This window comes from Phoenix dactylifera, chromosome 7 (genome assembly GCF_009389715.1).
Source record: "Phoenix dactylifera cultivar Barhee BC4 chromosome 7, palm_55x_up_171113_PBpolish2nd_filt_p, whole genome shotgun sequence".
Lineage (NCBI taxonomy): Eukaryota > Viridiplantae > Streptophyta > Magnoliopsida > Arecales > Arecaceae > Phoenix > Phoenix dactylifera.
In genome coordinates this window covers 6744887-6757852 of record NC_052398.1, presented here as the reverse complement: position 1 = coordinate 6757852, position 12966 = coordinate 6744887, and the positions used below count along the sequence as shown (strand labels likewise).

The following is a 12966-nucleotide window of genomic DNA, read 5'->3' as shown; positions in this document are numbered from 1 at the left end:
CAAAAGAAGGGAGCCGAAAAGCGAACAATAGAAAAAGCCGTCGCGGGCCGCACAGCAAACCAGAGGCATTACCACAGCAAAGCGCCCGTGATGACAATCCGGCGAGGCCAAGTGCGTCGAATATTAGAATAAGAACAAGAATACTTTATAGAGGCTAAAGCAGCGCCATCGCCAACTCTCGCGTGCTGCCGTTATTTCTGACAGCGTTGCTGAGCTGTTCTCTTTCTGACAGTAACAAAGAAAAGCCGCCTCGTCCCCATCTCTCTTCTCCTCTTCCTCCCCTCCCGTTCTCTTCTTCTTCTTCCCTCGTTTCCTTCTCCGGTCCAAAAACCACAGGCTTTCGCTTCGTTTTTTTTATTTGGAAGAGAAGGTCGGGGGACGAGAGAGATGGCGTCGGGGGCGTTTGGTGGGACGACCCAGAAGTGCAAGGCGTGCGAGAAGACGGTGTATTTGGTGGATCAGCTCACCGCTGATGGAAGGGTCTATCACAAGGCCTGCTTCCGTTGCCACCACTGCAAAGGAACCCTCAAGGTAATTGATTTTCATCCTCTTCCTTTCTGCCATCTTTATTGCCTTCTTGGGTCTTCTTCGCCTCTGTTCTGATTTCTTGCCTCTCTGCCACCTGGCTTCTGTTATTCTTGAACGTTTTTCTTTAATCTAGGCGCAATTTATTTCCGTATGTTTTCTCTTTCTACATCTTGTTTGGCTCGATTTTTTTTTTTTTTTAAGTATAAGCGTCTCCGTTTTCCTTGTACCATCCTTCCCCCAAGAAAGCAATAAGATAGGAAAGGTATGCTCTGGTCTGGTGCGTATCAGATTGGAATACTGTTGCCATGGCTGCTGTAATTGATCGTTTTTGTTTTCTTTTTTTTATTTGGCTCTACTCTTTTTGCCGATTTGTCTGATTTCTACTGTGTCTCTTGATTTCACCATCTAAGCATGTCTTGCGTTCTCTTCTTCTGTAGTTGGTGCACGATTTTCTTTAAAATGTTTATTCCTGTGTATTATTTATCATGGATCTGCGCCTCTTATGTGTAATATCTACTGGATATTTACTTGACAAAATCTACTCATTCTTTCATTTGCTGTCATTCTTTTTTTTTTTTCCGAATTAAATTTATGTCAACCTATGAGTGAATTTCTGAAATTAACCTGTTAAATTGGCAAACATGTTTTAAAATTTAATTTGGTTATGTAATTTAGATGTTTCTTCGATAAGTTTTGCGTAATTGCATAGTTGACTACAATATACAAGGAAAAAAAAGCTAGCCACTTTTCGATCTTGTACTAAGGTACACGGAACAAATATCCGTGTGGGCATCATCACGGGCATTTTGTTTTTCCCATTCTTCTAATCCGTATTATGCTAATAGGTGCTTCAAGTAAATAATCACTCACTTATTTAATTGATTGATTCTTTTTTCCATTCTTCTAATCCCTATTATGCTAATAGCAAGTAAATAATCAATTACTTATTTCATTGCATGGTTTATGCTATATTAAAAAGAGAACCATTCTTGATGAGTGCCTTACCTTGCTGCAATCAATTAATTTCCTCATTTTCTTGAAAAAAATTAATAACAAGATTTGCTTAGCAATTTTTAATAGGTTGTAACAACATTTGCTTAGCAATTATTAATAGGTTACAAGTACAAGGACATTTATCCATGATCTAGAGATCATGAACTTTTGCGTAGGAACAAATCCTCAAAGAATGAAAATTCAGGTCTTTGATACCTCCCTTAGTCTGCAACCAACTAGTGTCAAGTCCCATAGACAAAGGGCATCTGAGCAAAACAGATTATATGACTCTTACAAAAATTACATGTGACATATGAAAGGTATATTATAATGGTCCTTGTCTGTCTTACAGAGCTATGATTTTGTTCTACGCTAAGCATTTCACAGATTCTTCTTCTTTTGGAAGAGAAGAGTGGGAGGGGATTATTTTTCTTTTTCTTTTCTTTTCTTTTCTTTCCTTTCCCTTTTTTTTTGGTGGGCGGGGCGGGGGGTTGTTCTCTAATATGAGTCCTAGACAGGCAATTCTAGTCTGATTAGGTTGAATACAAATAATGCCCGCCTGCACCACCTTGGCCCTGATGGTCAAGCAAATGATTTGGGTGGGTCCAATAGGTCATCTGACCATGCCATATCCTCATATCAATAATCAACCAACTTTTTCTAGATTATTGTCCATCTTAATCAATATTTTGTGCTTCATCATTGGATTAAGCATTCCATCACGTCCTCCATCATCTCCTTGACCCTGCATCTGAGCACAGCCCTCACTGTTTTGACCATATCTAGCTAATATCAAGTTCCACTGGTCTCCACGGCCACATAAGTTAGAAATTCCGGATACACAACACAAGTCGAACGTTGGACCTTCTCCATGGGAAAGAGGGGATCAAGTTGCTTGGCTAGGCCCCAAATGGTGAATTTTCTCTAGGATTGGATTCTAAAATTATGGCCACCAGATATAGAAGTACTCTGAACTCTGTACAGTAGGGTAATTAGTCAGAGATGATTGTGTCTTGCATTAATTTGATCAACATTCATTCAGCTATGAACAGGAAGGACAATTTCAGAGTGATTAAATCTTTTTCCTTATTATAAAAGAAAGTATTCAACCTGTGCACTAGCAAATTTATCATTTCTAGGTATCAATTCGAGCAAGAGAAGGAAAAAGAATCAAATTTTCTCAAAACAAAAATGGACCTATCTAGCTTTGTTACATGCATAAGCTGCTACCGTGCTAGTATGTTGCAAGTGTAATGGATATGAAATTTCGCCAATCTTCAGTATGTATGTAACTTCATTTGTGCAAGACATCCTTATGGTGCTTTAACTAATACGTGCTGATTTAACTCGGAGACTCTTTTAATTTTATTACTCTGTATTGGAATTTCTTATAATTCTTGATTGATAAAGATTCACTTTTGAGTAGTAGTTGGAAAAGTTCAATAGAATATGAAAATGAAACATATTAAAATTTTAGAAGAAGAGTCTATTCCGCAAGGCAACTTATATTCCTTCTCATTTCTCTTTCTACTTCATGCTATTTGATTTTGATGCTTACTTCAAGTGAAAGTTACATCACCAAGAAAAGATATCCGTTGTCCCATAACTTTCTGTATCGCCATGAATTACATAATTTTCCATTCTTGTGAAAGCACTAGTAAGTGGATTCAAGAACGCATGCTTAATGGATAACAATGGATAGCTTTCTTCGACAGGGGTAGCAATCTGGCTAGCAAATTGGGTAGATTGGCTGGTTGCTGGATTCAACAATGCGTTGTACCCTGGTTTGCATGAACAATATTAAACAATAAAACAAGGGAGTAAAATGTTCCGATGACAGTTTAAATGTATCTGTTTGGCCCTTCAGATAATTGGGTTTCATTTATTTGCTCACAAAGTGCTGCTACTATAATTTCTGAGGCATTTGTCTAATTTTCTCATTTTATCAGGAGCTTGATGTTCTATTATCTGTTTCAGGGAAAAATTTAAGTATGCATAACTAGAACATACTATTTGTAAATATATCTATAAATGCCCTTTGCAATCTCATGAGTGACATGACATTTGTTTTGAATACAAAGAAAACTATGCATAATATTTATCAGTTGGCATCTGGTTATCTTATGCTATTGGACTGAATGACACTTTTTAATGTTTAATGATGCAGCTCAGCAATTACAGCTCCATTGATGGTGTTCTGTACTGCAAGCCTCATTATGACCAACTCTTTAAAATGACTGGCAGCTTGGATAAAAGTTTCGAAGGTTGTTTTAGGGCCTGTTTGACAATGCTTATTTTTCTTTTTTCTGTTCTTAAAAACAGAAACACAAAAACCTAGACAAATAACATGTTTGGCTCTACTACTTTTATTTTCTATTTTTATAAACGTTTCTCACTATTTCTTAAAAAAAAGAAAACAAGTAAATCTTGCTTTCACTTTAAATTAGGAAACTCAATACCCTGTCCACCACCGTCACTGCTGTTGCCGTTGCTACCGCTTTCGCTGCTACCGCTTCCGCTGCTACCGCTTCCACTGCTACCACCATTGCCACCACTGCTACTGTCATGCTGCTGCCACCACCACTGCCGCCGCCGCCACCACTGCCACTATCAGCACCAAAGGTTGGAACTTTTTGCATTTACGAAAAATAAAAATACTTGACTTCAGCAAACATATTTGTGTTTTTGAGAATTTGAAAAGAACATCAACAAAGATTTTGCTTTCTATTCTTAAAAATTAGAAAAGTGAAAGTTATGCCTGCAACCTTTTTCTTTATGATAATTATACAATTACATGTTTAGAGCTTAAACCGTGCTTTTGCCCATCTAGGCTCTTCGAGATCTGCTAAGGCGGACCGATCCAATGGTCATGAGGTATTCTGCCACATATATTTTTATCAGGCTCTTGTCCCCATTTTTGCACTTATACTTTCGTTTTTGGGTTCCCCCCAGTCTACTTACTTGAATTAAGTTATGGATTATGTTGTGCAGAGCAATGCTAATAGCAGATTTTTAAGTATGTTTGTTGGGACGCAAGACAAGTGTGTGGTTTGCAAGAAAACTGTTTACCCAATTGAGAAGGTATGCATTATTTCATTTTCTTCATATAATATATGGGACATTAGCTTATCATAGATGGGTCTTTCTCTGCTACTCTTACTGAATTTTGAACTTCAATAGATACTTTTTTCAAAAGAAAAATTGTCAATTATTTTTTTTTAAACGTTTTTTTCAATCTTCTGTCAGGGGTCACATCTGTTTGATGTATATGTCTGATTTATAGGTTTGCATCTGTTTCTTACATTACTTTTTTTCCCTCCTAATTATAGGCTGTATATAATGCAAAGAAGAGATGGTTGTGGACCATTGTGGATTTCTGCTTTCTCTCGCCGTGCTTAGGCTGAGGACTTTAAAGTACTGAAAGTTTGTTAGCTCAATGATTTGTCAATAGGAATTAACTTTAGCAGTCCTTATGTTGAAAGAGATATAACCAAACTAGGCAATTTTTAATGGTGGTCTTGGTAAATTCGTTTCATGATGACCTACATTTTAAAAAATTAACACATGAATTATGCATGCAATGATTAATTGTAATGTAAGATTCAGTCCAACAAGAGTAGAATATTTTTGAAAAACGATTGCTGATGCTGTGTACATGTAGGGGTCATTCATATTGAAACTCTAGAAGTAGATATGGTTTAACATGCTTTGTGTGCATCAGAGAGCATATAAGCATGTGCAGCACTGCTTAGTTAATTAATTGCCAAATCATAAGTTTGTCTGCAAATCCATTTCTTTGTCCATTGTCTTGTATAGTCCAGCAATTGATACTGGTAACAGTGATAGCAGTCTAATATATGTTACTAATTTGTTTGTCATCTTCCAATTTGTGTTCATTTTGTTTGTCCCCTTGACCAACAATGAGAGTGTTATTAGTTTGCACTGCAGGAGTTTAACTTAACTGCAACATTTTTCCCATATACTTGTAAGCGGCTTTGCTAAGTTTTCCATTTGGAGGTCATTAAGGTTCAATATGTTGTTTTTCCTTTCCTTTGATTTATTTAAATACTAATAGTTGAGATTTTTTAAAGAAATGTTTGGTTAAGGACGAACACTTTTTTCTTTTTTATTTCATGGGGTGGGTCTGAGGTGGGGGGATCATGAACTTGGAAATTCTACTCAAAGTGGGGATATCCAGTATTATGGTCTGTTTGGATTTTATGAATATTTCTACACCACCAAATATCCAGTTGTATGGAATCATAACTAATTTTATAAAAGATTCAAAACCAAAAATACCATTATTTTGTATAACATCCAAACATATCGCAAGCCTAATTTACCTTATGTCTATATCCAAGGACATAATTTCTACCACAAAGGCCATCTTTGCTTTTCTTTCCCTACACAACATACTAACCCGCTTCAACTCATTTTGGATTCCACTTGAATCTATTCTCTGCTCTTCAAGATCTTGCTGCATTTGACTAAAGTGTATTAGTTTGCATCACTTTGTTACCCATTGATTTTGCTTCCAGGCTTCCTTGAACACATTCACTTCTAACTTTCCGCTTAACATCATGATGGCTTTGTCATTATCATTGCCTGTATGCTCGTACAAAATTAATACTACCATTTTTCATATGGACATTTGATTCTAGTATTGCCTTATAATTTAAGCATCATGATTTGACACAGTGCTTCATATTCCCTAGTTAAATTACACAGGAACATCATCCATCTTCCAGTCTTGTACATTGTCAAGTACTGGTAAGATTTATTCAAATTATCATAGGAAATTGTAATCATGGCATTCATGTTACATATGTACAGTGGTGTTTCAACTAACTCTCTTATGCACCATAAAAGATCCTTAAACTTATTTAGCATTTGTTCTCTCTTTTATAAGCCAAGAAATGCCAAAGCATCCTCAAATTTTATTACCTGTGGGACCTATCTGATCTGCATTTTCCGGTTGAGGAACATCATGTAATGCTCACTGTGAAAATGGAAAAGATAAGCATAATAGAAATTTGACAAAATGACAGTTCTATGCTTATAGAGACTTTAAAATGCCTCCTAGTGCACCTCAAGGATTTGCTAGCACAGATAAGTCTCTGCATGCGAATTATGAGTGGTGGGAATAACAAAAGAAGGCAGTTTTCATGCGTCATGTTTAACATATTTCTAGTTAAGCATAAGTCTGGGTCACATCATCTTTGATAAACATATAATAACAATTAGCCACGCAACCTGTTATGAAAGATCATACCAATTGGAATTTAAAATTAACTTTTCATCAAATCTTTTAGATAAAAAATAAAGAGTCTTATTTGAAGAAAAAAAATCACTATTCAAACCTCGCAGTAATGTAGTCCACATCTCTAATCTCAAGTATTGTCACAAATTTGGATGACTTGTACATGTATGATGTATGCTAAATGCTTCTAGCCTTCTACACATACATAATGCATTCCTTTTAGTACTGCACCTAAAACAAAATCCGAATGGTTACTGGCTACTTGACTTTGTCAAGACATCCTCTAAGTAAATCAGGATTTCTTCTTACTAAAATTTGGTTTGCAATACATTGCTTAATGGCTTCCAAAATTTCTGCAATAGCTGGTCACTTGAGACCAGTTCATTATGAGTTTGAGTCTAGTCATGAATCCAACATGACATAACTAAGAAAGGCCCCTGCTCGTCTTTTAGCTATTTGTCCATTAGGTCCATCCACATAGATTGTTCCGTGTACGAATAAGACTCCGTATAACAGCCAGCCAAGCTTGTCTACATCCCAGTCAACTAGCTGTTACTAGAATCCAAGGGCATTGCAGAAGTCATAGAAATATTCCTAAGTAATTTGTTACCAAGAGCCTGAGGATCTTTATAAAAAAGGGCATCCCAATGCACAAGGCTCCGTGTGGGATTTAGGGAAGGTCTAAAATATGCAGCCTTATCCCTACATACGGAGAGGATGATTCCATATTTTGAACTTATAACAGCTAGGTTTCAGTGGAGCAACTTTGCCACCTTGCCAAGGCCTGCACACTCAGAGAATCTCTAAACTAACTCTTAAATATCCAAAATGCTCGTTAAATCTAGTTGAACTTTAACCCAAATTTGACCTGAAGAACCACTTTGACCTAGTGCTGTTTGCTTTGAAAGTGTAAAACAGATATTCTGCGGATCCAGTCTTCCCATTGATAATCTTGGACTCCCTGCTACACTAGCTTCTTTAACCTTGAACTGTTAGCTTGAAGTGCTACCATGGCTTCTTTATCAGTATACTCACATGGCAGACTCAGAGGTGATAATGAAGTCCCTCATATGATCCTTGTGGTGTCTTTCAATCTCATACCTAAATATTGTGATCCTAACCTTGTACACATTAATGTATATTTGAGCTATCCTGCATGCACATGATCTGTCCAATCATCATATTTATCATTCATAAGATAGATTATTAATATGAGTTCCTACAGCTGGTGCAGGCTTCCCACCTCATATCAGTAAAAAACCCCTTGTTTCTTTTGAAGCATCATCAACTTTTCAGGGATAAGCAATTGTAGAGCCCACATCAATTTTGTTTCCCAAACTTGGTAGAGGGGTATTTCTCCTTATCATGCCAACATTTATCATGCAATAGCACAGAGAATATGGTATAGATACACCAAGAATAGTGGAGGAAATTCATCTTCTTCATTTTGGAGTATTAGTTATCTTTCGTTGAGAAGAAGTGCTTTCAGTGTTCAAAACAAACATGTATCATAATTCCAGGTTAAACATATTTCCCTCCATCAATTAACATTCATAATAAATTTTCAAATATATATCAATTTATTTGGAATTTGCACAGAGGAAATAAATCATTTTGTTTTATATTCAATACAAATCCTGTATTTTCATTGTGCAGGTGACTAGGAGATTACGAAGCACTTAGTTCGAAGGGGCATTTAGGCAACCATCTATGAGGAGTATATTGTAAAATATTAAAAATACAAATAACTAATGGCCTTTTTGGCATTGTTGTTGTTTTTGCATTTTTTTCCTCCACTAATTAGTGGAATACCACATGGAGATTGATGTTGAAGAGAGCACTTGCCAAAACTTTTGTTATTCCTCTTTTTTTTCACCTGTTTTTGAAAGCAATAAAGCTTTGTTACCAAAAGCTCAAAAGATTTTACAAGCAATTTCAAAGAACAACAAGGTTTCGTCATACATATTCTTCAGTCAAGTCCATTTTTCTTCTTGGTTCTTGAAAACAAAAACAGAAAACAAAAGCAATCCCAAATGGGCCCTGAAAAATTAAAAATACAACAAAAGAAATTTAGGGGAAATAAGGTAAATTAAAGAACCAATTTTATGGTTATCTTAAAACCCATTTTACTATAAAATGACATGTTAACTAAGTAACCTTTTTCACTACAAATTACATGTCAGTATCAATTGATCATCCAAGAAAATATGTTCAAAAGTTTCAAGTCAATGCAACATGAAGCTCTACCTAATGTGTGTACATGCATGTGCATACATGCATAGACATTTCTGTTAACTTTCAACATACCAGTTGATTTATATGATATTTAGGTACACTATTACGTGTACAGCTGTACTTTCTGTATTACGATGTGCTATCTCGCATGATCATCAACTGCAAATTCATCATCTATTTTATTTACCATTTTTTTTGAGTACATCTCTATGATAAAAACAACCAATATGTGATGTGCAGATCTGTATCCTCGGGATCTGCAGAAAATTTTACCCGGTATTATTTCCTTCTTTTCAGGTTGCACTTGATGGCACCTCATACCATAGACCATGCTTCAAATGCAGCCATGGAGGCTGTGTGATCAGCCCATCTAACTATATCGCACATGACGGCAGACTTTACTGCAAGCACCACCACTCTCAGCTCTTCATGGCGAAGGGAAATTTCAGTCAGCTTGAAGACAGACATGAAGACATTAAAGTGCCTACTGAGAACCCAGTACCAGATGAGAACGCAGTACCAGATGAGAACCCAGTACCAGATGACAATGCAGAAAGTGCTAGTTGAATTTTCTCTTGGGTGGAAGATTGTTGTACTTGGCACTCTTTTGGGCAATTGTGAAATGACAGTGGAATGAGTTCGTCTACATACAGCTGCTGAGTTTGGATACCAGATTTTGATCTTCAGGATTCTTATATCTTGGGAACCTTCTCTTTATTACGTATTCTTTGCGTTGTGAGAGTTGAAATAAATATGGCGTGTTTTTCTTCTTTTCCATTAAGCTGTGTGTTGTATTCCAGAGTTGCAGGTGGTGATGGTTGTATGTCAGAGGTCTACTTAAGGAGGCGGGGGCGTGTATTACTCTGCCTACATTTTGTTCAGGAGTTGTTTTATTTGCTGGAGAAAGAGTTCTTTTGATTATCATCTGTTCTTGAACTAACTCTTTTAGTGAATTTGGTGATGATCTTGTAACAGTTTTTATTCCATATCTGCAAAGCCTGTTATGACTCTTAGATACACAAATGCACCTTCTCAACAACAAAATGCAAATCTTATCATTGGATTTTGGACCATCTGCGGCATTAAAGTAAACCATGATCATACAAAGATCTCATAACAAAAACGTTGCAACTGTTGCTTTATTAACTTTTTCATGAGCTCTTACTGGCAGTCTGTGCCGCTGTCAGCGAGATGCCGGACAACATAATCGCTCATCGGTATGTAACTTGTCCTATGCGAGATTGCTCCGTTCCTTGTACTTTCATGGGGCCATCAGTCTCTATCTTCGTATATTGACGTACGTACGTAGTAACACCGTTGGGTTGTTAAATGAGATATGTAATAATGTTTTGATTGGTTATTTTGTTGAAATAATCTTTTATGTAGAATTAGGATTTACTGCCCCCTGAGCTTCCTTCCTCCTCTGCACAGCCAGCTGTTTAAGTTCTTCGACCAAGCGGCTGAGCTCCCCATACGACGACCCAGCCTCCTCCACCGCCGCTCTCGCCATCACCCCAAACTCCCTCGCGCTCCTCCTCGCCTCTCGACCAGCCCCACCCATCACCCTCTCCAACGCGTCCCTCACCCTCTCCCACTGCACCACCTCCCCCGCTCGCTGCCCCACCGAATCCAAAACCCGCACTGCGATCCCCAGCAACTCCACCACCAGCCTCGCGTTGAAGAACTGGTCCCACTGGAGCGGCCACGCGGCCATCGGCACCCCCGCGCTCACCGCCTCCAGCGTCGAATTCCACCCGCTGTGCGTCACGAACCCTCCAACCGCCGGATGGTTCAATATCATCAATTGAGGCGCCCATCCTCTTATTATCAAACCCCTCTCCCCTATCCTCTCCTCCAACCCCTCCGGCATCCACTCCGCCTCGGGCTCGTCGCTTCTCATCGCCCACACGAACGGGTGGCCCGACGCCTCCAACCCCAATGCCATCTCTCGGAGCTGCTCCGCTTTGAATACAAACTCGCTCCCAAAACACACGTACACGACCGTGTCGGGCGTCTTCGAATCGAGCCATTTCTTGATCAGCTCTCCTTGCTCATTATCAAGATCGTCCCCTGCTGCTCCCCTGCTAGCAAAAGCCACCGGCCCGATGCACCACACTTTGGTGGCCCGGCTTTCCTTCAAGAAATCGACGTACAGGGGCTCCAATTCGTAGAAGCTATTGTAGATGGTGCCGTAGCTACGGTTTTCGGATTCTTTTATGGCGTTGATTTCTGCCGGATAGTCGAAGGCCCTGGGGACCTCGGCCGGCGTCAGCTCGACGCGGTGCGGGAGGCCGCCCTCGACGACGAGGAGACCGGCGTCGTCGCGGTGGGCCCCGCGGGAGAGGATGGCGTCCCATATGGCGGTGGAGAAGAGGGAAGTGGGATTGAAGACGAGTCTCGGGATGCCGAGAGAGCAGGCGAGGTCGGCGGTCCAGCCGCAGACGTAGTCGGAGATGAGACAGTCGGGGCGGTGGGTGCGGATGAGGGCGGCGAGGGGATCGCGGAGGGCGGCGACGGCTTCGACCATGGCGCCAAAGTGACGGGTGCGAGGGTGGGGGAGGGAGGCCGTGTTCTCGCAGCCCGGTGGGAGGCCGACCTCCGCGGAGGGGAAAGGGAGGAGGAGGATGCGGACGGGTTGGTGGTCGAGGGCGGGGCGGAGGAGAGGGGCGTTGGCGGGGGTGGTGACGAAGGTGGCGCGGATGCCGCGGCCCGCAAAGAGGGCAGCGACATGGGCAAGGGGAAGCATGTGGCCGGGGGCTGGGTAGGGGAAGAAGAAGACGTGGAGCTGATGACGAGCCTCGGAGGACATGGCTGAAGCCTGAAGGTTCTGTTTGGGCTTGTTTTGGGCCAGCGGTCGGTTCTTGGTGGGCTTGGGGGATGGAGAAGAGGGAATTCCAAATTATAAAGACTGGGGACCGCTCACACCGTTGTCGTGACTCAAACCGCCAACCTCGACGTCTTTGCGTGCCCGCTGCGCACACGGACGGCAACCACCTCCAGAGTTCAGGCGGGTAAGCTGAACAAACCTCAGCCGGGTGAGGAAACAGAAATGAAAAAGAGATCGCCTGTGCCAAATCTATTTGATCAAGGCACGAAAAATGTTTCCATACTCTCATCCCTACTATTTTAATGCCTGAAATCTCTAGGAACAAACTTTTTTTTTTCACAATTAGAATGTGCTTTATATTTTTTGTTAGATATTATAATGTACTTATGTAATCGAAATCTGACCATCATGTTGATTTTTTTTTTCCTAATCATGATACCCCAAGGGACCCTTTATTTCATTTCTCTATTATTGTTATTAATTTCGGGACTCATCGAGATGCTACTAGCTGTATAATGACAGAAACCATATTTATAACACTATAACAGTATCCTGGAGGATTGGGAGCTTCAAAGTCATGATTGTTATGCATATTAAAAACTCAAACCGCATGGATATTACCTTTTCACTCATTATGACATCTATGTAATTTATTGTTGCTTAATTTTGTGTATTTATTTTTATAATATATATTTTTAGTTTCTTATTTTTAGTTGCTGAGAGGATCCGTACAGACATGTGTTTATTTCCACATCGGTTATTCGCTGAGGAAATCTTGGGTACTTATATAGGATTAAGGAACCCAAAAAATACCTTTCAGCTAGCTTTTTTGGGTGTTGTCTTGGGTTGTGACAAATGGTATCAGAGCGAATACGGCCTATAGTCTATATGGACTAGAGGACATTGTAGCACGGGTTCATGAAGGCTGGCCACGGGCCAATTGTGGTGCTTATGATTAAATTTGAACTTTTAGCCCGATGAAGACGTCAGAGCTTGAACGAAAGAAGTATGTGAGAATCCGTACGGGCGTGTGTTTAGTCCCACATCGGTTATTTGCCAAAGTGATCTTGGGTACTTATACAGGATTGAGGAACCTAAAGAATATCTTCCGGTTAGCCTTTTT

General features: G+C 39.8%; 2 protein-coding genes across 2 annotated transcripts; one reads left to right on the top strand and one right to left on the bottom strand.

Moving 5' to 3' along the window:
- Positions 1–9940, top strand: LOC120111326 (LIM domain-containing protein WLIM1-like). The gene is made up of 5 exons (XM_039128131.1): positions 1–531; positions 3689–3785; positions 4352–4395; positions 4513–4602; positions 9314–9940. Exons 1-5 carry the CDS (start codon positions 388–390, stop codon positions 9581–9583), a joined length of 645 nt encoding a protein of 214 aa, XP_038984059.1. The 5' UTR covers positions 1–387; the 3' UTR covers positions 9584–9940.
- Positions 9941–10394: 454 nt separating this feature from the next.
- On the bottom strand, positions 10395–11825 carry LOC120111396 (scopoletin glucosyltransferase-like). The gene has a single exon (XM_039128443.1). It carries the CDS (start codon positions 11823–11825, stop codon positions 10395–10397), a length of 1431 nt encoding a protein of 476 aa, XP_038984371.1.
- Positions 11826–12966: the final 1141 nt, after the last annotated feature.